At 42.7% G+C, this 24,761-nt stretch overlaps 1 protein-coding gene across 2 annotated transcripts in view; it reads left to right on the top strand.

The window, feature by feature from the left end:
- The window catches only part of Itga6 (integrin subunit alpha 6), a 91,172-nt gene that overhangs the window by 28,669 nt on the left and 37,742 nt on the right, over positions 1–24,761 (top strand). For both annotated transcript variants that reach the window (XM_042694107.1, XM_042694108.1), the window contains exons 2-8: positions 11,578–11,702; positions 13,709–13,788; positions 15,092–15,347; positions 18,724–18,855; positions 22,747–22,957; positions 23,550–23,743; positions 24,144–24,232. In XM_042694107.1, the coding sequence (XP_042550041.1) occupies positions 11,578–11,702; positions 13,709–13,788; positions 15,092–15,347; positions 18,724–18,855; positions 22,747–22,957; positions 23,550–23,743; positions 24,144–24,232 (1,087 nt within the window). The remainder of the gene's footprint in view (positions 1–11,577; positions 11,703–13,708; positions 13,789–15,091; positions 15,348–18,723; positions 18,856–22,746; positions 22,958–23,549; positions 23,744–24,143; positions 24,233–24,761) is intronic.

Genomic DNA, 24,761 nt, shown 5'->3' with positions numbered 1-24,761 from the left:
CTTCACTCTGGTAGAAAAACTATAATTTTAAGGCAACATGTTTATACTAAAGTGGTTTCCTTTTAGTTTGTTTTGAAATGATTTTAAAGGACTGATAAAACAAGACAAACTAAATCCAATAATGTCTGTAAAAGCACAGCCCACCTCTGCTGGATGTAACTTTGTAAGTGCAGAGTTTTGAGTATTTTTAGATCTCTAACCACACCAAATAGGAAAATAGTCATTTCATAATTCTTCTTAGAAAGGAACATGTAGCTGGCTGCCTGTGGCTCATGCCTATACCTCTGGAGACCGGAGGCTGAGATCTGAGGATGGAGGTTCAAAGGTAGCCTGGGCAGAAAAGTCCATGAGACTCTTACCTTCAATTAACCACAGAAACCTGGAGGTGAAGTTGTGAACAAAGCTCCAGTTGAGTGAAAAGGCTAGGGGCAGTGCCCACACCCTGAGTTCAAGCCACACACACACACACACACACACAGAAAAGGATGGAAGGAGAGAAGGAAGGAAGGACAGTAAGAAAAGGCAAGTGTATAGTGGCTGAAAGCCCAGTGTGGGAGGGGGTTGGTTTGAATGACAGAGGCAGAAGTGCAAGGCTCAAGTAAAAGTATGGGCAAGGTTGTGTGTGTGTGTGTGTGTGTGTGCGTGCGCGTGCGCTGGCATGGGCATGAACTCAGCACCTGGGCCCCTGTTCCTGAGCTTTTTTGCTTAAGGCTAGTACTCTACCACTTGAGCCACACTCCACTTCTAGCTTTTTTGGTGATTCATTGGAGAGTTTCATGGGCTTTTTCTACTGGGGCTGGCTTTGAATTGTAATGCTCAGATCTCTGCCTACTGAGCAGCTAGGATTACAGGCATCAGCCACTGGTGCCTGGCATATGGGTAAGTTTTAATGTCACCAATAATCTCTGGTCTGGGAAGACAAGGGAGGAGGTTCTTGGTTTTAGAGTGGAGTAAAGAGCAGAAGGCCCCAGCCCTCTAGCCTTCTGCTGGTGGAGGGGCAGGGACATTCCTGTGAACCACTGGTCTAGGAGAACAAACACAGTACCCTCCACCCACAGGAGGAACAGTACTTTCATCAGGGGCCGCCTGGAGTGTCAACCTGAGGTAGGGGTGGGGGCAGGAAGGGAACCTACTAAGCCATTGGAGCTTTGGTGACCAGACAAGCTGTCCTCAGCCTGGTTATGGGGAGTCTGGCCAAAGGTCTCCCAGGTGGACCTAACTCACCAGGATTTGACGGTGGCCACTTTGGGCAGGGCCTCACTCTGGAGTTCAAGGTGCTGCGTCAACACATTATTCAGCCTGCTTGGTCTAAGGCTGAGCTGAACATTTGTTTTCCAACCTGTCATGTTTTTGAAGGAAAGGGGCAGGTGACTGTTGAGTTTTCAGACAATAGGTGTGCCCAAGGACTGTTCTGGGGGAAACCTGGGTATTCACTCAGCCTCTCTATGGCCGGCAGGCACTATTTCATGGGAAGTCTGAGGTCCAAAAATGTCACAGTGCAACCTAGCCTTGCCTTTATGGAAGGGCCTGGGCCTCAGAAAGAGGAGGAGTGGCCCAGGTACCCTTCCAAACATCCTTGTCCACAGCAAGGGGAGATCTCTGATATTGGTGTCCAGAAAAGATCTCTGATATTGGTAACAAAATCTTTATGCCCATGGACATGAAGCAAGTTTTTTACGTATTTATTTATTTAATATTATTTTATTTTTGTGCCCAACCTAAGGGTTGAACTCAGGTCCTGGGCACTATCCCTCAGCTTTTGTGCTTAAGGCTAACGCTCTACTACTTAAGCCACAGCTCCACTTCTGGCCTTTTTTTGTTTGTTTTTTGTTTTGTCAGTCATGGGGCTTGAACTCAGGGCCTGGGCTCTATCCCTAACTCTTTTTGATCAATGCTACTGCTCTATCACTTTGAGCCACAACGCCACATCTGGTTTCCTGGTGGTTAGTTGGAGGTAAGAGTCTCAGATTTTCCTGCCTGGGCTGGCTTTGAACCACAATCCTCAGATCTCAGCCTCTTGAGGCTTCACTTCTGGCTTTTTTGGTGGTTAATTGGATATAAGAACCTCATGGACTTGACTTCCTGCCCTGGCTTTGAACATCCATCCTCAGATGTAATTCTCCTGAGTAGGTAGGCTTACAGGCACAAAGCCACTAGAAATCAGCTTCAAAATGTATTTTTTACTCTCAAATTCCTCCACCTTATATTTGTGTCTTTAAATTTATTTGTTTATTATTTATAATTTGGACAGTTCTCATTATGGAGCCTGGGTTGGTTTCAAACTTTTCTGAGCTCTTGATCCTTTTTTCTCAGCCTCTCTTTGCTGTGATTACCACTGTGTCCGGCCTGTAGACTTCTTTTTGAATGACAAGGTTGGGCTAATGAACACATTGGCCTTAAACTTTCTCAATTGTTTCTAATTGTGGGTGCCTATAGAGATTAATTTGATATTCAAAAATACACTAAATCAAAATAAAATACATTGAAATTTGACTTAAGGAAGTTCACGCTCAAATTTCATTCCATTCAGAACTAATTGACAGGTGGTTGTGAGATTTGGCTGCTTGAAATGTTCTGGGAAATTATAGTAGACATTTTCCTCTGAAGTAAAGCCAAAGAAGCTTAAAATTTGTGCATTAGAAATAAAACCAATTTGAAATGAATGGCATCTTTTTAGTGTTTATATAAATTGAGTGATCAAATGTTGTCAGTTGTCTATTTCATTTAGGATGCAAGTTGCCTTAAAGAAGTTTTCTGAAGGTTTCTCTTCCCCCTTTATTTTTATTTATTTATTTATTTTTTGGGTCCGGTCATGGGGCCTGAACTCTGGGCCTGGGCGCTGTCCCTCAGCTCTTCAGCTCAAGGCTAGCACTCTACCACTTGAGCCATAGTGCCACTTCCGGCTTTTTTCTTTTTGCTTATGTGGTGCTGGGGAATCGAACCCAGGGCCTCAGGCTTACAAGGCAAGCGCTCTACCACTGAGCCACCTTCCCAGCCCTTCCCCCTTTATTTGACTCATGCATGTTATTTTTTGTGGACTTGGTGAGTCTTGGGTGATGGGAGCTGCTGGTCAACAGTGGGGAACAGGCATGGACTTTCAAATTTAGGTAAACTAGCTCAGCTGGGATGAAAATCTGATTCTGTAAGAAATGATTGGATTTTTCCCCCTGTGGTTCCACGTACTGGCTGGGTAGCTGAGTTTGCTTCTTAGCTCTACAAGGCACTCTAGAGTACTCTCTCTCCCTCTCTCTCTCTGTCTGTCTCTCCTTCCTTCTCCTCTCCCTCTTTCCTCCTCCTCTCTCTGCCTCTGTCTCTCTTCCTTTCTCACTCTCCTCTCGCTCTTTTGTGCTGTTACTGGTACTTGAACTCAAGGTCTGGCACTGTCCTTTAGCTCTTTTGCTCAAGACTAGTGCTGTACCAGTTGAACCACAGCTCTACTTCCAGCTTTGTTGGTTAATTGGAGGAAAGAGTCTCAAGTACTTACCTGCCTGAGCTGGCTTTGAACTGTGATCCTCCTGAGTAGCTAGGATTCTAGGCGGGAGCACTGGCACCTAGCCAAGGTTATTTCTAAAAGGCAGAAATGAGGTTACTGGGAGGAGCCTCAGGGAAGATGGTGTGGTCAGCTCTGTGACGGCTTTCCCACCTCATGACACAACAAGCAATCTTTCTGGAAGGCAGGGACTAGGAATGAGGAGTAGGTCTGGAAGCCACTGACCCCAAATGACATCCTTGCCACCTCTATGCAGAATATAGGCCAGAACAGGCCACAGGATTTGGCGGGGGAGGGTGTCGGAGAATGTTAATACGAACATTTTACAAGCTGAAATGGATTACAATGCACAAAAATAAGGAATGGATTCTTCCAGAGGCAGGAAAGACGGAGCCATGATAAAAAAAATAAACCAAATAATAGGGCTTCCAGTATGAGTGCTGACGCCCTCCTCTGCTTGGGGTTTGAAGGGCACTATGCAGTCTGAACTAGCTGCCGGAAGTAAATCCTTCTCCCTGAAGTCCACAGGCTTCACCCAGACTGCCTTTCAGAATTTCTTCCAGGGTGAGACCACCCCTGAAGTAGATCACTTTATATTATAGCCAAACAAAAAGTAAGGGCTGTTAGGCTTGTGGTGAGAGCTGGGGCATAAAAAGCAATACATGGTAACCCCTCTGTACAGTATCTTTATAATAAAAAATATTAAAAAAAAAACAAAAAACAACAAAAAAAAAATACATGGCCAGGTTCTGGTGGCTCACTTAATACCGGTAATCCTAGCTACTCAGGAGGCTGAGATCTGAGGATTACAACTCAAAGCCAGCTCTGGCAGGAAAGTCTATGAAACTCTTACCTCCAATTAAGCACTAAAACCAGTAATGGAGTTATAGCTCAAGTGGTCAAGTGGTAGCCTTGAGCACAAAAGCTCTGGGGCAGCACCCAGGCCCTGAGTTCAAGCCCTAGGTCTGACACCAAAAAAAAGCAATGCATGATGGGAGGAGAGGGGGTGATTATGATCCAAGTATATGTATGCATGTGAGAAAATGTCATCATGAAACTCATTAAAGAATAATAATAGGGGGGAGGCTGGGAAGGGAGGTGAAGGGTAAACAAAGGAGGAGGCTGCAATGCTTGATAAGAAATGTACGCATTATCCTGCCCATGTAATTGTAACCCCTCTGTACAATATGTTCACAAAAAAAAGTAAAATTTTAAAAAAAAGAAGAAGAATAAATGGAAGAAAAAAAAGCAGTTAGAGAAAACCAAAGGAAAAACTAAAAGAAATAGCCCAGGAAAGCAAAGCAAACTTCTGGAGAAGTCACAGACAAAACAGTCAGATGTTTGTGGACATATTGAATACACACTAAAGAATAAGATCTGTTCTGTTAAAGGCACAGTCAAAACAAAGGGAACCTTCTAGAAACGACAGAGCTAACTGCTGAAATTATAAAAGCTCAGTAGAGATACTGGAAAGTAAAGCTGGAAACTGCTAGAACCTAGACAGGAGAAACCAGAAAGAAAAGGTAGATTATCCCCAGAGCCCAACACCTGACTAAGAGTTTCAGAAAGAGAACAGAAAATATACCACCCAGTGAGATGATGAGTATACAAAAAAAGGTATTCCTGGAAGGTACTGTCCTAAGTCAATAGTATGAATGAGGTCAGTCAGAGATTAGTACTTGAATAAAGACATATGGGCTGTCCTGCTGTCCAGAAGGCCCAAGGTAAAGCCAGAGCTCAAAAGTGATCCTTCAAGCAGTGCCCATCTAATAGCAGAACATTCACTGGATGCTGGAGTACATTACAGCAGATCCTCCCACAGTTCTGAAGAAAGGTTCTCTATACACAACATAATTTTGCATGACAGAGAAATACAGTTTTGTACATACAGAGACTAGATTTTTGTACATACAGAGACTATCACTGTTAGCTAATTTCAAGTAAGAGTTAAACATAAGATCCTAGCTGGGCATTGGTGGCTCACGCCTGTAATCCTAGCTACTCAGGAGGCTGAGATCTGAGGATCATGGTTCAAAGCCAGCCCGGCAGGAGACTCTTTTCTCCAATTAACCACCAGAAATGGTACTGTGACTCAAGTGGTAGAGTGCTAGCCTTGAGCTGAAGAGCTCAGGGACAGCGTCGAGGCCCAGAGTTCAAGTCCCATGACTGACCCAAAAACAACAATAACAACAACAACAACAACAAAACCAAAAACATAGGATCCATGGCAAAATAGATAACCCCAGAGTAGCAGTGAAGGAGAATGTAGCCTGGAGAGGAGGCCCAAAGGGTTGAGCCATGGGTCTGTGTACAAGAGGCCCATTGGGGTGGGGTAGGGGTGGGGCCAACGTAGTCTAATCAAAGACAAAGCCTTCATTTAATGTAGACTGAGGCACCAAGAAAACCAGAAGTGATCACTCACATGTGAAGTGCAGCCAACAACTGACAGCATTGTAAGAGGGCAAGTCTGTCTGATGTGCATACTAGAGATAGTTTCTTTTGAATCAAGGGTGTCTGATACTGGTCTCAGAAAACAGGATGCTTTAAATGTGGCTTCATTGAGTACTCAATAATACTTACCTGGCTATGTCAAAATAGATGCTATGAACTATGGCTACCAGATACAATGTAAGTATACTGATATATAGACAGAGATAGACTTGGGTGGGTATCAGAATTCTGGTAGTTTTGTCTCATCAATTAGGAGACTAAATGTTATTCTGGTGGCTTATGCTTGTAATCCCAGCAACTTGGGAGGCTGAGAAAACGAGGATTGCTTTGAGGTCAGCCTAGGTTGAAAAGCTCACAAGACTTCCCCTCCATAGTTGGACAACAGTAGTGTATGTCTGTGATCCCAGTGACAAAAGGAAGCATAGTATACACTGTTTATTTTTTTGTGCTTCCTTTTGTCACTGGGATCACAGGCGTACACTTCTGTGTCCACACTTGGGCAGGACACAAAATTGTTATCTCAAAAACAGCCAGTGAAAAACAGCTGGGAGCAGTATCAATACCTAGCCTAAATTCAAACCTTTAATACAGCCAAAAATGAAACATCGAAGGAGAAATCAAAATTTAAGTATTTAAAACAGCAGCAAACAGAACTAAATATAGACTAGAAAGTAGCAAGTAGTTTGTCTTTCCAGATTTGTGAGGCCAAAAGAATCAGCCCCAAACTGATTCTAATCCAGTCATAAACATCATAATCAGGGGCAGGAACATTCCTATGTTGCTACTTGGGCGGTAGAGACAAGTGAGGTCTCAGCTCAGCTTTGGCAAAAAGTTAGCCAGGTCTCCATCTCAACCAGTCAAGCTGGGCATAGTGGTATGTACCTGTCATTTTAGTTACTGGGGAGGCATAGGTAGGAGGAGCACAGTTAGAGGCTGGTTCTGGGTAAAAAATGTGAGATCTGAAAAATAGCTAGCAAAAGGGCCAGGGGCATGGCTTTAGTGGTAGAAAGCCCACCAAACAAAGTGAAATATCATAGCCTAAAAAAGTAATTCTAGTGCAGGGAAGGTGGATCAGTGGTAGAGTGATTGCCTTGTATGCATGAAGCCCTGGGTTCGATTCCTGAACACCACATAAGCAGAAAAAACCAGAAGTGGCGCTGTGGCTCAAGTGGTAGAGTACTAGAGTTGAAGAGCTGAGGGACATCACCCAGGCCCAGAGTTCAGGCCCCATGACCGAATTCTAGAATAAGAAGAGATTTGCCAGTGTGGAGTCTAAGATAAGTTTCAAATCTTTTCCTTTATGTACTGTTTTCTTTTAATTTCTTATTGCTACTTATTTTACCAGAATTTATAATATCGAGTTTGAAGATGAGTTTAATGTAATAGTGACACAGTTGCTGCAATAATGCCATTTTCTCATTTTCCTTTTTTTCAGATCCTAATTTGGAGGAACTAGGAAGGCTTATGAAATTAAGCAATAACAGTGTCCTTGTTCTAATGAAGCAATCTTTCATGTTTCTTGGGACAGAGTTGCACAGCTAGAGGCAGAGAACCCTTAATCCTTGAGAAAATGAATTATTGCCAGGGACAATGAAACAAAGCTTGCAATTGTCCTTAAGGTTTTGAAAGCACCCCAGTGTTGAGAATGTTTGATTAAATCATTATGCACAAGTGTAACGCTGTCCTTAGAGGAAGACTTGAATGCAGAGCAGGAGTCTGGCTTCCTTGAAGACTTTTGAACTATCCTGCTGCTAATAGCATGGTAGGGAGTCCTCAACATTTTGAGCCAGTGATTATCATTTAGACCTTTAAGACAGGAATTTATATCCTATCCTCAGTTACTGTCATACATTTACATCACCATTTATTACTTAAATGGTGGGTTTTTAAAAATTCCTTCTAAAATCTATTCCTTGCCATGGAAGAGGATGTTGTGGTTTTGCAAGTTTTGTCTTTAAACACGGTTTCCAGTGTTTTGATTCCCCAGGCAGTTTGGAAACTCAGTGGAGGTGCCTGTTCTCAGGCTCTTGTCATGAGCACTTTGGAGAGTGATGGTTTCCTGTTCCTTTTGTGTCTGAGACAATCTTAGTTCAAAGCCAGACTTACCTTCTTTGATACAATTTTTTTTCCCCTTTGCTGGGCTGTGGGGAGAGACTTGGAGCTACTATGCTGCAAGTTTCCTTCCACACCCTCAGCAGAGGCAGGCTTGAGACTACAGGCAGCTCTCCAACTGTGGAACTGCTCCCTCCTCCCGGGCTTGGGTGGGCCGTTCACAAGCTTGCAGCTGAACACAGTGCAGTGGGAAGTGTGCTCCATGCTGCCCTGTTCCTAGGAAGGACTTGTTGTGGGCATCCCTTGTTACACCAGGCTGCCTGGGGCACCCTCTACAAGAGTACTTGAGAGAAGGGAAGGCAGCTGGCATTGAGGCAGAAGCCACATTTTGGTTGGGGCAGTGGGTCCTTTGGGTGGTCAGATCCTCCAGTACCAGGGGTAATTCTACTAGCTCAGGAGCCCACAAGAGTTGAACACTTTAGACCTGTTAGGCAGGGCCTTGATAATTGAGATTAAGGTTGTTCTCTAGTGTCATTGCTCAGAGACTGCTCTGTTTGTGCTTAGTTATTTGTTCCTGCTAGGCATGCTGGCTAATGGACTGCAACCTGCCTTTAAGGCCTGTTGAAAGCAGAATTAAGCCATTGCTTGTTTCCCAAGTTAGCTTGGCAGTTTAGAGTCTTAATAGCCTGCCAGACTACTCAAGAGTGACTGGGGCTTGGATTTTGGATTTTGTGCCTGGAGTTTTGCTCTGCTTTCTCTCTGACGCCATTTTACCTGGGGACCAGGTGTGGCAGAGGAGGGCGCCACCTGCCGGCCGTTTTTCCTTAGCGCCTCCATCTGCCCTGGGATACACATATCCAAGGTGCATGCTGAGCCCACAGGGAGACTGGCAATAGCTAGCGTTGTCCTCCAGTAGACACATTTATTTCCCTGATCGTGTGGAGTTCTTTTCAGACTTAGTCTTTTCTCTCAAAGCACCCTGCTGGTTTCTTCCTTGTGTGATCCACTGTCATTTGCAGCGGTGGCCGCAGGTACAATGGGAAGTCCTCTCCAGGAGCTTAGCATGGGCAATCTTGTGGCCTCAGCCCCTGCTGCCCAACTTGTGTCAGCCAATGAGACCAAAGGAACCCTGAGGGTGGATGAACAGGGAGACGACGGCTGGAGGAAGCAGACCTACTCTGAAGGACGGTCTTTAGACTCTACAGTATGTTCTCTGACCCTTCTCTCCTGAGCCCCAACTTGTCACCACACTGGCCCCCTAGTCCTTTCCTCAAAGAGCAAAAACTGCCTTTGCTCAGGGGCCTGTGTTCCATCACCTCCTTCACCTCCAGCGCTGCTGTCACCTCTGGTAACACTTCCTCCCAGGCTGGTGTAGACCTGTGTAGACCTAGCACTTGTCCTACTATTGCTGTATCACCCCAGGATAGAGGTTGAAGGGTATGGGTAATTTCTGTTTAACCTTGAGGAGATTGCCTACTCTTCTAATGGAGTGGGTGTATGAATGAGTGAATGGAGCATTTAGGCAATTTCAAGCCTCCTACCTGCCTGCCTCAGATAGTTTAGGACTATCCTTGGGTGTGAGTACGAAGAGGAAGTGATTAGAGGAGACAGAAAAGCCTTAGGGCCTCCTGGCTGCCCTTTACAGCCTGCCACTGGCAGTTGGTTAACTTTACCCAGCCCGGCTGCAATAACCCTTCCATTGTGCTTTGATTTGCCAGGATTGGGTCTTAAACCTGTGGGTATAAAAACAGTTCTTGTTTCATGGCTCTTAAGTTTTGCCCTTTCAACTAGGTTGTAATCTCCTTAAAAATCTAAAGGAATGGAGACATTGCCACAAGGTAACTTTCGTCCTGGCTCTCACCTAGTGGTGAGATGTGAAGACCAGAGTAATGAACCCCCCCTCCAGCTCCAGGCCTCTGTGCCTTCAGAGAACTGAACCCAAGCCCTTAGCTGTGCAACTCTGGCCCAGCATTCCCCCTTTTCTCTCCTGGTTCCCCAGCACAAGTCCTTTATACACCTGTTCACCTCCCAGTCCAGGCAAGCTCACCTCTCAGGTGCACCACGACACTCCTGGGATCAGAAGTAATATGTTGGAGATGGGTGTGGGGTGGATCTGCGCAGACCCCTGTGGCTCTGTCTTGCCCCTGCCTTCCACTTGGGCACCAAGGACACTGCCTGGTCCCTCGACATGTCTGCTTCAGTTCTGTACCTTGATGTGTGCCGTTTCATTCCTTTACATGTTTGTAGGGTGAACTTGGAAAGGTGGAGGCTGGTTGTGCAGACCATCTAGGGATCCTGGGAAAGGGACAGTGAGGGAGGGAGCATAATGTTCCCATATGACACACCCGATTCTCCTCACTGCCTCCCCCTGGACAGCTGCAGCTCCCTCTGTTTGCCAAGTGCATTAGCTACCACTAGACCAGCCATATTATGTCCTTGACACAGTGAATGAATCCTTTATTGGGTCCCAGCAAGAGGAGGTGGCAGAGACTGTGTTGGCTCTGTGTTTATTTTGTTTTCCTTTTGCACTTGAACTTATGGCTTTAAGGCCAGGCAGGGCTTGTTTGCTATGTGTTCTGTGGGGTTGTTGTATGCTTCTGTGTTCCCAGCTAGTTTCACAGTTCCAGCCTTTTTTCCCAAACTTGTCACCCTCACTTTCTGTCCAGTGAGGTTAGGTGTAGGTTCGTTCTCTCTCTGTCTTTCTGTGCTACCGGGTTTAAACCCAGGCCTTAGGCTTGCTAGGCAGGTGCTGTACTGCTTACAGCACATATTTAGTCTTCTTTTTCTCTCTTGTTTTAATTGTGACATTAGTCAAGCAGACCCCAGAGATGGTAACCCTGGTTCCAAAGAGCAAAGAACCCTTCTGGCTATGAATTTGTGGGGTTAAGCTGAGGGGCCTCTCTTCACAGGGACTCCAGGGTGGGAGGGCATAGGTATACTACTGTGCCAGGAACAATGCAAGAGTCTCAGGAAGACAATACATCAACTGTATAAACAAATGCAGTTTGTTTGTAGTTGTCAATTATACCCCCAGCAAAGCTGGGAAAGGAAGAGGGTGGGGAAGAATTGACGTGTAAGAGGCCCAGGCTGCAAGAGAGAAATTCATTCCAGTGGTATCTTAGGCAAAGGGAGGGTAGCTTTTAACTCTATTAAAACTGAAGATATAGGATGTAGTCCAAACTACCCTTGAACAGCATCCCAGGAGGGTCTAGAGTCAGAAATAGACATACTGTTGTGTAGGAGCAGTGTTGGAAGTGTTGGTTCTTTTGGCTGCATGTGCTGTCCTTGTATGAAGAGCTTGTCTTTCAACCCCAGAACCACACCACAGTTGAGTCATGGATTCTGAGACAGGTTATTTTTCCCTTTGCTTTATATTTCACCATCATTTGGGCCTCATTTCTGCAGTTGGGTTTGTGTGTGTTGTGTGGACCAATCAAAAGACTACCGTTGTGTTCCCTCACTGCCCACGCTGCTGAAGAATTAGTGGATTCTCCAGCAGTCCTGATAGCTCGGGGTTCGACTTCATTTCAATAGTAAATGTATGTAATATTTAAATACCCATATTCTCTCCCTTTTGTCACCAGCTTGCTCGTGGGGGCACCTCGAGCAGAAGCCTTGCCACTGCAGAGGGCCAACAGGACAGGAGGCCTCTACAGCTGTGACATCACCTCTCGAGGACCGTGCACACGGATTGAATTTGATAATGATGGTACATTCTGCCCTCACTCGTGTTGATTTGGCCGTTCTGCCTGCACCCTACCAGAAAGGGGGTGCAGGTGTTTATGCTCACTTAATGCAGGCCTCTTAATCGCATCAGTCTTGACTTTATTTTCCCTTAGAATACTTTGTAAAGAACATTAGAATGCCACATTTTTATTGCGTTAATATAGTGTGTTTGTGTTGCCATCTAGTGGAGTTTTGAGGTTCTACAAGAGACAGTTGTAAAACTGAACTCAGATAAGTGGGAAAAAAAATAGAATGTGTATATCTTATACTCAAACAGAAGCTTAAAATATTTGGGAGAAAAACTATTGCTGTTAAAAATATCTGGCAGGAAAACGATGCATTTCTTTTTGCTAGTGTTAGAGTGGGTGTTTTTTGTGGAAGGTGGGGTGGAGGGGTGGAGGGTGGTTTTGGGTTGTTTTTTTGTTTTTTGGTTGTGAAGCTTGAACTCTGGGCCTGGGCACTGTCCTCAGCTCTTCAGTTCAAGGTGAGTGCTCTACCACTTGAGCCATAGCACCACTTCCAGTTTTCTGGTGGTTAATTGGAGATAAGGGTCTCACAGCTTTTCCTGCCTGGACTGGCTTGGAACTATGATCCTCAGATCTCAGCCTCTTTGGAGTAGCTAGGATTATAGGCGTGAGCCACTGGCTCCTGGCTTTAGTATTAGAGTTTGAAATTTGGGTTTCATGCTTGCTTGGCTGGTACTCTACCACTTGAGCCACATCTCCAGTCCATCATTTTACTGATTATTTTGGAGATGAAGTATCACTAACTTTTCTCCCTAGGCTGGCTTTGAATAATGATCCTTTAGGTCACAGCCTTCTGAGCAGCTATTGTTATTTTTCAACTGATTAGAAAATGATACATATTAGTTGTAGGAACTTGAAAGTTTTGGGTTTTTTTTTGTTTTTTGGGTTTTTTTTGTCAGTTGTGGGGCTTGAACTCTGGGCCTAAGCGCTGTCCCTCAGCTCTTCAGCTCAAGGCGAGCACTCTACCACTTGAGCTATAGTAACACTTCTGGAACTTTTATAGACCTATAAAGCATATAACTTTATAAACTTGAAAGTACATAGACCTATAAAGAAAGAAAAAAAAGCAAAACATTACTGATAAACTCGGTATCTAGACATACTGGCTATTTGACATTTTAATAATTTCCTCCCTCTGCTTAAATGTTTTCATATTTTTATAGTGATTCAAGATTGAAATTAGGTCTGCTTGCTTCACAATAAGGAAGGAAAAACCTTGAATACTGAATCATAAAATGAGCTTGACATGATACTGAAGTAAGGCCAGGTACTGATGGCTACGTTTGAGACTGAGATCAAAGCCAGCCAGGGCAGAAAGCTGTGAGACTCTTATCTTCAATTAACCATCAAAAAACCAGAAATGGAACTGTGGATCAAGTGGTAGGGTGCCAGCCTTGAGCGCAAAAGCTCAGGAATAGCACTGTAGGCCTTGAGTTCAAGTCTTAATGCTGTCATACCAAAAAAGTGTGTTGGGGGGGGGTTCTTAAGTATACATACATGGTATTCCTGTTCCCCCCACAAAATACAAAATATACTATTTGCCAACTGATACTGAATCTTAGGCCTTATCTCTAATAATAATTTTTTAAAAAGAATAACATACTGTTATACTTTTTAGAAATGGGGAATAGATAAAGGAGTAACCACTTTTTCTTGGTTTGGTTGGTAACTGGACCTTAGAGAATGGGTTTATAATGTTACTTTAAAGAGCTACCTCTAGTTACATAATTTTCTAATACCTTATATGTAGGATTTTTCTGAAAAATTCTTACCAACGACCATTTATCTGTTCTCTTAATAAGAAGTCAGTTTTTTGGTCTGAGTAACTGGCATTCCTAGATGCTAGACTTGGAGTCAGGCAGTTGTGGAAAAATTTTATTGTATTTTTGTTCATCTGTGGGCTCCTAGTCAGTTTAGTCATCTGGAAGTGCTGACTGACTGTATAACCTGTTGCTCTCCACAGCTGATCCAATGTCAGAAAGCAAGGAAGATCAGTGGATGGGGGTCACTGTCCAGAGCCAAGGCCCAGGGGGCAAAGTGGTGGTAAGTAGAGAACTGCATTCATCCCACACTGTACCTAGTATCAGCAATGCTCAGCTGACAATGAACAAGTCAGCCCTGACCATGTGGAGTTTACCTTCTAGCAAATTCCCTGCTTCAAAGCAGGAATCAGTGTTAAGTAGAATCTATGATATTTTTCCTGTGATTTCTAACATACTATTTGACAGTCTTACAACTTGATACAATTTCAGATTGTGGCTCAGGTTAGCTTGGACTAAACCACAAATAACTAAAGCAAAAAGGAGTTAGCAATGTGATTCAAATGGTAGAGTGTTTTGCCTACCTAGCGTGAGGCCCTGAGTTCAAACCTTAGTACTTCAGGGGGAAAACAAAGAAGTAAAAAACGAAACATAGTTTCTGTCCTAAGAGCTTTGTGGTCTTATAAATAAGTTATTAAAAATATATGGGAGTTGGGCGCTGGTGGCCAATGCCTGTAATCCTAGTTACTTAGGAGGCTGAGATCTGAGGATCATGGTTCAAAACCAGCTCAGGCAGGAAAATCCATGAAACTCTTACTCCAATTAACCACCAGAAAACTGGGAGTGGCACTGTGGCTCAAGTGGTACAGCACTAGCCTTAATCTAAAGAGCTCAGGGACAGTGCCCAGGCCTGAGTTCAAGCCCTGAGTTCAAACCCTACGACCAACGCCCCCCCCCCCCCAAAAATATATATGAATTATATGGAAGGTATCATCCAGTAATTTTAAAAGTCTTATTTATTCTGAACTTCTTGCTAGCAGTAGTGGCAAAGGAAAGAGAGGATATGTTAGGTACATAGTGCCACATGGCTGTAGTGTGCTTCCACGCTGGAATATGATCATTTTATTATAAGTAAAGGGAGTGGGTAGGAAGAAAGTGTCTTTGTTTAAAGTATGTTTGGTTGATCCCTGTGAAAATAAGACCAGGATTTGTCTCCTCCATAATGTAATTATTTTCACACTGATGGGGTAGAATAGCCACTGAAAGCCAATGAAGAATATGAAGTTATAAGATATTTCTCTTTGTTGTTTATGTGACAGGTAAATTTACAGATAAATTGCTCATGGAAGCAAACTGGCATTTCAACATTACTCTAAGTGAGAGTATAACAGAAGTCCTGGTTTATTAGACACCATGGTCTCTAGTACCATTGTGGGGAAGGCTTACTGGTTTGAGATCCTCTCCCAGGATGAGGGCACGTTTAATCATGCCACTTAGAATTAACATCTTGATAACTTTATCCATTCTGTGAACTTTCAGTAAGGTCGACAGACATGAGTGGGCTCTCCTATTCCATCTGTTTGCAGACATGCGCACATCGATACGAAAAAAGGCAACATGTTAACACAAAGCAGGAATCACGGGACATCTTCGGCAGGTGTTATGTCCTGAGTCAGAATCTCAAGATTGAAGATGATATGGATGGCGGGGACTGGAGTTTTTGTGATGGCCGATTGAGAGGGCATGAGAAATTTGGTTCTTGTCAGCAAGGTGTAGCAGCTACTTTTACTAAAGACTTTCATTACATTGTGTTTGGAGCCCCGGGTACTTATAACTGGAAAGGTATGATGTCTGAATTTACAAAAAAAGCTATTAGAATCACTGAGGAGTTTCTACAATATGCTTAATATGAGATTTAGACCATGTGACCTTTAAGTGTGTTATAAAGCATTTGTATGTTATAAAAGTAGGTCGGCATTGACAACTCTAATCTAATCAATTAAAATCATGGGAACTGGAAGCATGGCTCAGCTGCAGAGCACTGGCCTAGCAAGCAAGAGGCCCTGAATTTAATGCCCAAAAGAAAATGCTAAAAAGAAAAATTTAAATAAGGGGACATGTTTTTTGCGTTAGGTTTTTTTTTTTCATATTTACTTTTTATTATCAAAATGATGAACCAGAGGGGTTACAGTTACATAAGTAAGGTAGCAAGTACATTTCTTGTCAAACTTGTTACCCCTTCCCTCATTTTTCTCTTTCTTTCCCGTTCTTCCACCCCCCCCCAAGTTGTACAGATCATTTCCAACATATTGTCTGTGTATGTCGCTGTTGCATTGGCTCCCCCTTGTCCTTTGTCTCACCATTCTGTTATCCCCCTTCCCTTCCCTAATTCAGATAAATGTATATACAATACCAGGGCACCAAAATCAAATACAGTGACAACAGGATATTCCATAGGGGGAAAACATGCAAAAGAAACAAAAAAAGGAGCTGGGAAGGTAGCTCAGCAGTATAGAGTGCATGCCTTGCAAGCATGAGGCCCTGGGTTCGATTCCTCAGCACCACATAAACAGAAAAAGCCAGAAATGGTGCTGTGGCTCCAGTGGTAGAGCACTAGCCTTGAGCTGAAGAGCTGAGGGGCAGCGCCCAGGCCCAGAGTTCAGGCCCCATGACCGGCAAAAATAAAAAAAAAAAGAAACAAAAAAAAAATCACATAGTACATTAAAAACAACAACAACAACAAAACCTCCTGTGTTCATGTCTTAGAGTTTATTTTGCTTAGCTTAGTTTGTTTTTAAAGCCCCGTGTACTAGTACTTTACATTAGTACAAGTATTTAACTTTTTTTCTCTAGGAATATAATAATGACCAGAGTTGTTCTTAGTTGTTTTTAGTTAGTGATTTGAAAACTCAGAATTTAGTGGTATGTACAAATAATGTGTTAATATGGATGTTTCTTTCATTATCCCTTATGGTAAAAGGCTTTGATAGCACAGAAAGTTAGGTGGGCAGATGATTGCCATATTGGGGAACTTTCAGATGGTGATTTCAGACAATGTGACATGGAATTATTCATGACGTTATGTAACAATTATTATGAATGAAAGGAGATGGGGCTGGAAAGGGGGTGGCTTCTGTATTCTGATTAGATGAACCTGGTCAGTTCCTGTAAAAAAGTTTAGCTTCTCTGAAGAAATTAAGCAAAAATAGAAAGCTTCATTGTTTAAGCTAGCTGAAGAGAAACACATTGATCTGGACAGAGACTTCTTTTTTTTTTTTTGTCTATTGTGGGGCTTGAACTCTGGGACTGGGTGCTATCCCTCAGCTCTTCAGCTCAAGGCTACTGTTCTGCTTGAGCCACAGCACCACTTCCGGTTTTCTGGTGGTTATTTGGAAATAAGAATCTCATGGACTTTCCTTCCCAGGCTGGCTTTGAACTGCAGTCTTCAGATCTCAGCCTCCTGAGTAGCTAGGATTACAGGCATGAGCCACTAGCACCGGCTTTGGACAGAGACTTTTTTAAAAAAGATTTTTATTAAAATAAATCATAATGTTGTTATGCATCAGACGACACTTAGGAAAAAAGTTTTCCTTTCCCACTGAAACCTTCCTGTTTTCATTGCTATTAGAAATGATTCTTGGGGCCACAATCCTCTGTATGTCCACTCTAGTAACCTTGGAAAATAATCTCATTACATGTATACATATCTATGTCATATAATGAAATCAATCAGGCTCATTTGACCTAATAAGCTCAATTTAGGAATAGTTTTACTTTAGCAATGATAAGTGGCATCTGGCCAGTTGTGGTAGCTGAATCTTGTATCCTAGCTACTCAGGGCAGAGATTAGAGGATAAAGGCTCAAGGGTAACTCACTCCAAAAGAAGTTTGCAAGATTTTATGTCAGTCAATGCTGGGTCTGATGGCCCATGACTTTGTATCCCAGCTCTGGGGAAGAACAATGGTTGGGCTCAGTGGAGTCCTTCTGTCATTCCTACGTGGGGAAGCCCACAGATCACTGCCCACATTGGCCTAGGCATAAATCGAGACTATACCTTGAAGATAACAGTGCAAACAAGGGGTTGGATATAGCTCAAGTGGTAGAGCACCTGCCTAGCAAGCTTGAGGACTGAGTTCAAACCCTAGTACTGCCCCAAAATTGTGAAAACACTCACCAGTTGAGTGTATTTTAATTAGTGGAGATACATGCTTTCTCAACTTCGACTTTAAATGTTGGCATTTTAAAAGGTCACAGCGCTTAACTATATGAAATCTTTTTAATAATTGTAAATACTTCTGAAAGATGAAATTTTGGTCAAAGGAATTTAAGGAGAAGATCAGTACATTAATTTTGATTGATACACTGTAGAAAAGAAACAATTTGATATAGGATTACAAATAAAAAATACCATGTCTGTCAAGTTCATGTCATTTAAAGAATTAGTTTTATACAGACCTTGTTGGTTAAGCAGACACTTCATTTTCCATCCAATTCCATGGCATTATGAAGATCACTTTTGTAAATGCATGCAATTTTGTGTACGTCAGTTATGGAGCTTGAACTCAGGCCCTGGACATTGTCCCTGAGCTTTATTGTTCAAGGCTAGTGCTCCAAGTTACTCACTTGGAGTAACAGCCCCACTTCTGGTTTTCTGATGGGTAATTGGAAGTGAGTCTTATGGACTTTACTGCCTGGGCTGGCTTTGAACCGAGATCCTCAGACCTCAGCCTCTTGAAGCTAGGAGTACAGGTTTGAGCCATCAGTGCCTAGCTGCATGCAATTTTTAAAAAAAAATTTTTAAATGAGAACAAATTTCTTTTGCATAGATTTTTGTTGTTGTTGTTGTTGTTGTCGGTTGTGGGGCCTCAACACTTGTCCTGGGTGCTGTCCCTCAGCTCTTCAGCTCAAGGCTAGTGCTCTACCACTTGAGCCAGAGTGCCACTTCCAACTTTTCTGCTTATGTGGTGCTGAGGAATCAAACCCAGGGCCTCATGCATGCAAAGCAAACACTCTACCACTAAACCACCTTCCCAGCCCCTTTTACATAGATTTTTACATGAACATGCTCAATTAAACTACCTTTCAAGTCACCTCTCTAATCTGCCTTTTCTTCTAAACTTTTCTTCCTGTATTCCTTGATGACAGAGGGTATTTATTAGGTGCCATCTTATTTTGTTTCATCTTCATTTTTTTTGTTTTATCATTTCATTCCTTTAGGGATTGTTCGTGTAGAGCAAAAGAATAACACTTTTTTTGACATGAACATCTTTGAAGACGGGCCTTACGAAGTTGGTGGAGAGACTGACCATGATGAAAGTCTTGTTCCAGTTCCTGCTAACAGTTATTTAGGTAGGAGAGAGGGCAGGTGGCATGCCTCCCTTTCAGATGTGATTCTCCCTAAAGGGCCCCAGACCCCTAGATTTGTAGTCTGATTCTAGGCCCAGTGGAGCCAAAGGACTTGTTACATCTGGGTTATTGGAGGCAACCCAACTGCTGGCTCTGGGACCTTCCCTTCTGGCTTAACGCTCCATCAAAGGAGGAAGAAACCTGTTACACTTACATCTGTCTTTCCTCTTGGAAGTCTGTCTCCTGAGCAGACTGTGTCTAACCTGCAACAGGCCATGTGTATAACCATGAGAAAATGCCTGGATGTTTATAGTGGGCAGAACCGCCTTTTTGCTTCCCGCAGAGCCTCATTCTAGAGATACTCTTAAGAGCTACATTTATAAAGTTACTTTGAAGTGGCAGGTCAAGATCTCCAGATCCTTCCTCTGTGATTGCCGTTCTCTCCAAGGGTTGGCCCTCCCTCTCCATTGAGACTTCCATGTCACAGGGCCTGGTGGGCGGCACTGGGGCTCCTGGCTGAGGTTGAACAGGAAGGCTAACACAGCCGGAGGACACCCAGATTGTGTCTTAAGTGGCAATTCCTTAACTCCTGAAGCTCGTTTGCATTACTAATGGTGGCCTAAATTATTCCTGTGCATTATGGTAATTACACAAAGGCTTTTAAAAGCTTTAATTCTTGGTATGAGTTGACATAAAGAATAATTACTGTTCATTTCTTGGAGGAAAAAAAGACAGAAAATATTCTAAACCTAAATAGTAACCTATTTGTTAAAATGATGAGAAAAGTACCCATATGCTCAAAAATTACTAGAACAATGGAAGCTAGAAAAGGAAACAACGCAGGTACAGGTACATAAATAAGACCAAACAATGTGTTAGTAAACATATTTCAAGTTATTTTGATTCTATAAATATGAATGAAGTATTACTATTAATGGGGGAAAAAGCACTCTTCAATTCATACATTCCAACTCCTGTAGAAAAACTGAATATGAAGGTATGGAAGAGGGAAGGCTCAAACAGTATACTTGTTAGGCACAGTCTGTGTGCTGTTAGTCAAATATTTCCCTTTTTTGTGTTGTTTTTGTGGTGCTGGGAGTTGAACCCAGGGCTTGTACACTCTAGGCAAGTGCTCTACCACTGAGCTATACACGCCCAACCGTATGTCAGCTACTGTACTCAGTATTTTACATAGCTAATATAATATGAATTATTACCCAGTACCCCTTTCTTTTCTTTTCTTTTTTTAATTGAGAAGTAAAACTGTGATTTAGGGGACTTGATTTTGTAGCCCAAGTAAGACCATTGATACTATTCACCCCCCATATACACATACAGAAGGAGAGAAATACTTTGGAGAATTGGAGCTGGGAAGCAGCTGGTGTGTGAATGGTTTGTTAATGGCTCCACAGGACAGGAAGGGAGCTCAAGGCTAGTGGTTTGCAGTCTCACGTATTAAACATGGGTTTTCATAGTAAAAGCCTTTCAAGGTAAATGTCAACAAACCAATATTTTATTTGAACATATATTAACCAGTAACCTCTCTTTCTTCAGATGTGCTATTTAGAGATTACTTATGATGGGAAGTACTTAGTTTTAATTGTTCTGGTCAAGAAGCCAGCACTTTGGTTAAAATATAGGAATATATAAAGCATTTTCTTAAAAGCATTTTTCCATTTTGGCAGTGCATTTTTTCCAAAGTAGATGTCTGAAAAAGAAATCGAGTTCGTGTTGTTACATTTCACTTGTCTCTGTCATTTCAAAATATCAGTGGGTTTGGGGAATAAAATGATCTGCCTGAGGTTTTGGAAGTAGCAAAGAAGACAGCTTGCCCAGTACGACAGTGGCCTCATCCTTCAGCGAGAATGGCAGTGGTGGGGCCTGCCTGTTACCAAGCATAATTATTTTTTCTTCAATCTCTTCCATCCCGTGCATGTGTACAGGCCTGCTGTTTCTGACCACCATTTCCTATACAGATCCCGATCAGTTTGTTTATAAAACACGGCCTCCCAGGGAGCAGCCTGACACATCCCCTGATGTGATGATGAATAGCTACCTAGGTTTGTGACCTCTGAGATGACAAATAAATTGTCTTGGTCATGGTCATTTAAAAAAATTTTTTTTGGATCCATACAGAGCATAAATCTTTTTATTTTCTATTTCATTTCAAGTGAAGCACACGCAAAAAGCATGGCATGATGGAGGCTCTGCTGCCAGATGGTTTTCAGAGCTGGATTCAATTATATCACCCTGTTCCGAACTTAGGGCTCATCGTATTTTTCAACTCATTTCACAATTTGAGAACTGCAAGGGTAGTGGTGATGCATTTCATGAGTAAAGCTCAATTTTAAAATGTGGGAAAGGGGGGGTAGGTGGCTTATGTAATGCTACTTCTATCCTGCCTTTGAATGGAAAGATTTGCTTAATTTTTGAAGTATTTTATTAGTGAGCATTTATATTTACTATCTAGCAAATCTTTTGGTGCCTAGAATCTGACATCCTAATTGGTACTTTATAATTGGGCATTCCAACATTTTCTCCCCCTTGACCTAATACATAACTGACTCTGTAACAATCACCTCTATTGTTTCCATAAGTTCTCAAATACTCTGTGGCATCATGCATGGTTTTATTTGCATGTTTGTGTCTGAGAACTAAATTGGTTCAAAATAGTGAAATGATATGCATGGTATATCAAGGAGATTGATGAGCATTGATTCTGTACACATAAGAATGCTGGTTATGGGGCTGGGAAGGTGGCTCAGTGGTAGAGCGCTTGCTTTGCATGCCAGAGGCCCTGGGTTCGATTCCTCAGCACCACATAAGCAAAAAGAAAAAAAGCCGGAAGTGGCGCTGTGGCTCAAGTGGTAGAGTGCTAGCCTTGAGCTGAAGAGCTGAGGGACAGTGCCCAGGCCCAGAGTTCAGGCCCCACGACTGGACCCAAAAAAAAATTAAAAAAAAAAAAAAAAAAAAAGAATGCTGGTTACTACAGCAAAAATCTGTAACACACTCAGCAAGAGCTGGGTCCTGGTGGTACACATTTATAATTCTAGCTACTTCAGAAGCTGAGATCTAAAGATCACAATTTGAAGACAGTCCAGGCAGAAAAATCCTTGAGCCTATTATCTCCAGTTAATCAGCAAAATGCTGGAAGTGGAGGTGTGGTTCAAGTGGTAAAGCACCAGCTATGTGAAGAAAAGATGAGAGCGCACAAGACCTTGAGTTTAAGCCCCAGTACTGGCACAGAAGAATTAAATAATAAATAAATAAATAAATAAAGCTACAGATTAGGGTGTATTTTCTTTTTTTGGGGGGGGGTCCGGTCGTGGGGCCTGAACTCTGGGCCTGGGTGCTGTCCCTCAGTTCTTCAACTCAAGGCTAGTGCTCTACCACTTGAGCCACAGCGCCACTTCTGGCTTTTTTTTCCCTGCATATGTGGTGCTGAGGAATCGAACCCAGGGATACAGGCATGCAAGGCAAACGCTCTACCACTGAGCCACCTTCCCAGCCCCATCAGATTGTATTTTCTATTCCAGTGTGAGACTTTGGAATCTAGCTTGCCTTCCTTTATCAGAATTGTAATGCTCAAATAGAGTTCAAATCCTAAAGCTCCATAAGTACTTCATAATTCAAATTATACAAATGCTAAATAGTACAAACGTTTTCCTTAAAAGTCTTAATACACCAACAGAAAACAGCAAAATATCCTAGTACTTTCTCCTTGTGTTAAATCTCTTAGTGATATAACTCCTATTATAAATATGAGAGTGGGGTAGAGGGTGACAGAGGCCGGTGACAGGAGTTGAGTGGGTAGGTAATGAGAAGGAAAGTACCCATGCAGGGTACTTGCTAAAATACAGGATGGATGTAAGAAGATATATTTTGTCTTTCTAGGCTTTTCCCTGGATTCAGGGAAAGGTATTGTTTCCAAAGATGAGATCACTTTTGTATCTGGTGCTCCGAGAGCCAATCACAGTGGAGCTGTGGTGTTGCTAAAACGAGACATGAAGTCTGCGCATCTTCTCCCTGAACACATCTTTGATGGGGAAGGTCTGGCTTCTTCATTCGGCTATGACGTGGCTGTGGTGGACCTCAACAAAGATGGGTAAGAATGTCATGTATGTATTCATTCCTCTACAGGGGCTGCTTGAACTTAGGGCTTGGACACTGTCCCCTAGCTTTGTCACTCAAGGCTGTTGCTCTACCATTTGAGCCATTTGGGTGGTTAATTAGAGATAAGAGTCTCACAGTTTCATGCCTGGATTGGCTTTAAACTCTGACTCTCAGATCTCAGCCTCCTGAGTCACTAAGATTACAGGCGTGAGCCATCAGCACCTAGTGTATTCTCTGGTTTCTTAGGAGTGTTGGAACATGTAGAATATCCTGTTGAAAGTAGGGACTGGTGATGAAGTGAATGTGTAGGTGATGGGTGGCTCTTTGGGGTGTGGAGTGATATGACCTTTGCTGGTGAAACTTTAACTGCACTGTGGCTCTGACTTGAGAAAATGGCTTTGAGTTCCTACCCTCCATCTTTTTGGAGTGCATGTATTCTAAACTATTCGTATTTTGTGTGTGTGTGTGTGTGTGTGTGTTTTCTTTTGTGAGATATAAATTGTCCATTTGCAGTTCTTCTCTACCTAAACTTATTGGTATTCTGGCCAGTGGTTCACAGTTCATCCCCTTCCTTTTGGTTTTAGATGGCAAGATATAGTTATTGGAGCTCCACAATACTTTGATAGAGATGGGGAAGTTGGAGGTGCAGCATATGTCTATATTAACCAGCAAGGCAGATGGAATAATGTCAAGCCCATTCGTCTTAATGGAACTAAAGACTCTATGTTTGGAATTGCAGTCAAAAATATTGGAGATATTAATCAAGATGGCTATCCAGGTACATAAGAGATGGTAAATGGCTGTGATTTGTCAGTGGATTATGTGGTTGTGTAAAGGAAGTGCTTATGGCATTTTACTTCAAAACATTGTACTGAAGTGTTTTGAAAAGTGTCATGTTAAGCCAGGCGCCGGTGGCTCACGCCTGTAATCCTAGCTACTCCACAGGCTGAGATCTGAGGATCGTGGTTCAAAGCCAGCCCCAGCAGGAAAGTTTGTGAAACTCTTATCTCCAATAAACCACCAGGAAACTAGAAGTGGTGCTGTAGCTCAAGTGGTAGAGCGCTCGCCTTGAGCTGAAGAGCTGAGGGACAGCGCTCAGGCCCAGAGTTCAAGCCCCACGACCGACAAAAAAAAAAAAAGAAAATGTCATGTTTTTACAAATGTGATGTTGTTAACAGATATTGCGGTTGGAGCTCCCTATGATGATCTGGGGAAGGTTTTTATCTATCATGGATCTGCAAACGGAATAAATACCAAACCTACGCAGGTAACTAGATAACCTGGGTTTCTACATATACAGACTCAGCTTTTTTCTTTGTGATGTACTACTACGAAGTAAATTTTCACACAAACCTTACTTTATTTACAAATCTACAATAATATATATGCATAATACATATAATATACATATATATATATTTTTTTTTTTGGGTCAGTTGTGGGGCTTGAACTCTGGGCCTGGGCACTGTCCCTCAGTTCTTCAGCTCAAGGCGAGCACACTACCACTTGAGCCACAGCACCATTTCTGGTTTACTGGTAGTTTATTGGAGATAAGAGTCTTAGACTTTCCTGCCTGGTCTGGCTTTGATGGTGATTCTCAGATCTCAGCCTCTTTTGAGTAGTTAGGATTACAGGTGTGAGCCTCTGGCACTCAACTTATATTTTGTTTTTATAGACAAAAAAAAAGTGCTGATGAGGTAGGTGCTGGTGGATCATACCTGTTATCTACCTACTTAGGATGCTGAGCTCTGAGGATAGCGATTTGAAGCCAGCTCAGGCAAGAAGGTCCATGAGAC

This window comes from Dipodomys spectabilis, unplaced genomic scaffold, assembly GCF_019054845.1.
Source record: "Dipodomys spectabilis isolate Male_0828 unplaced genomic scaffold, ASM1905484v1 ptg000174l, whole genome shotgun sequence".
Taxonomy (NCBI): domain Eukaryota; kingdom Metazoa; phylum Chordata; class Mammalia; order Rodentia; family Heteromyidae; genus Dipodomys; species Dipodomys spectabilis.
This window is presented reverse-complemented; position numbering and strand designations above follow the sequence as displayed.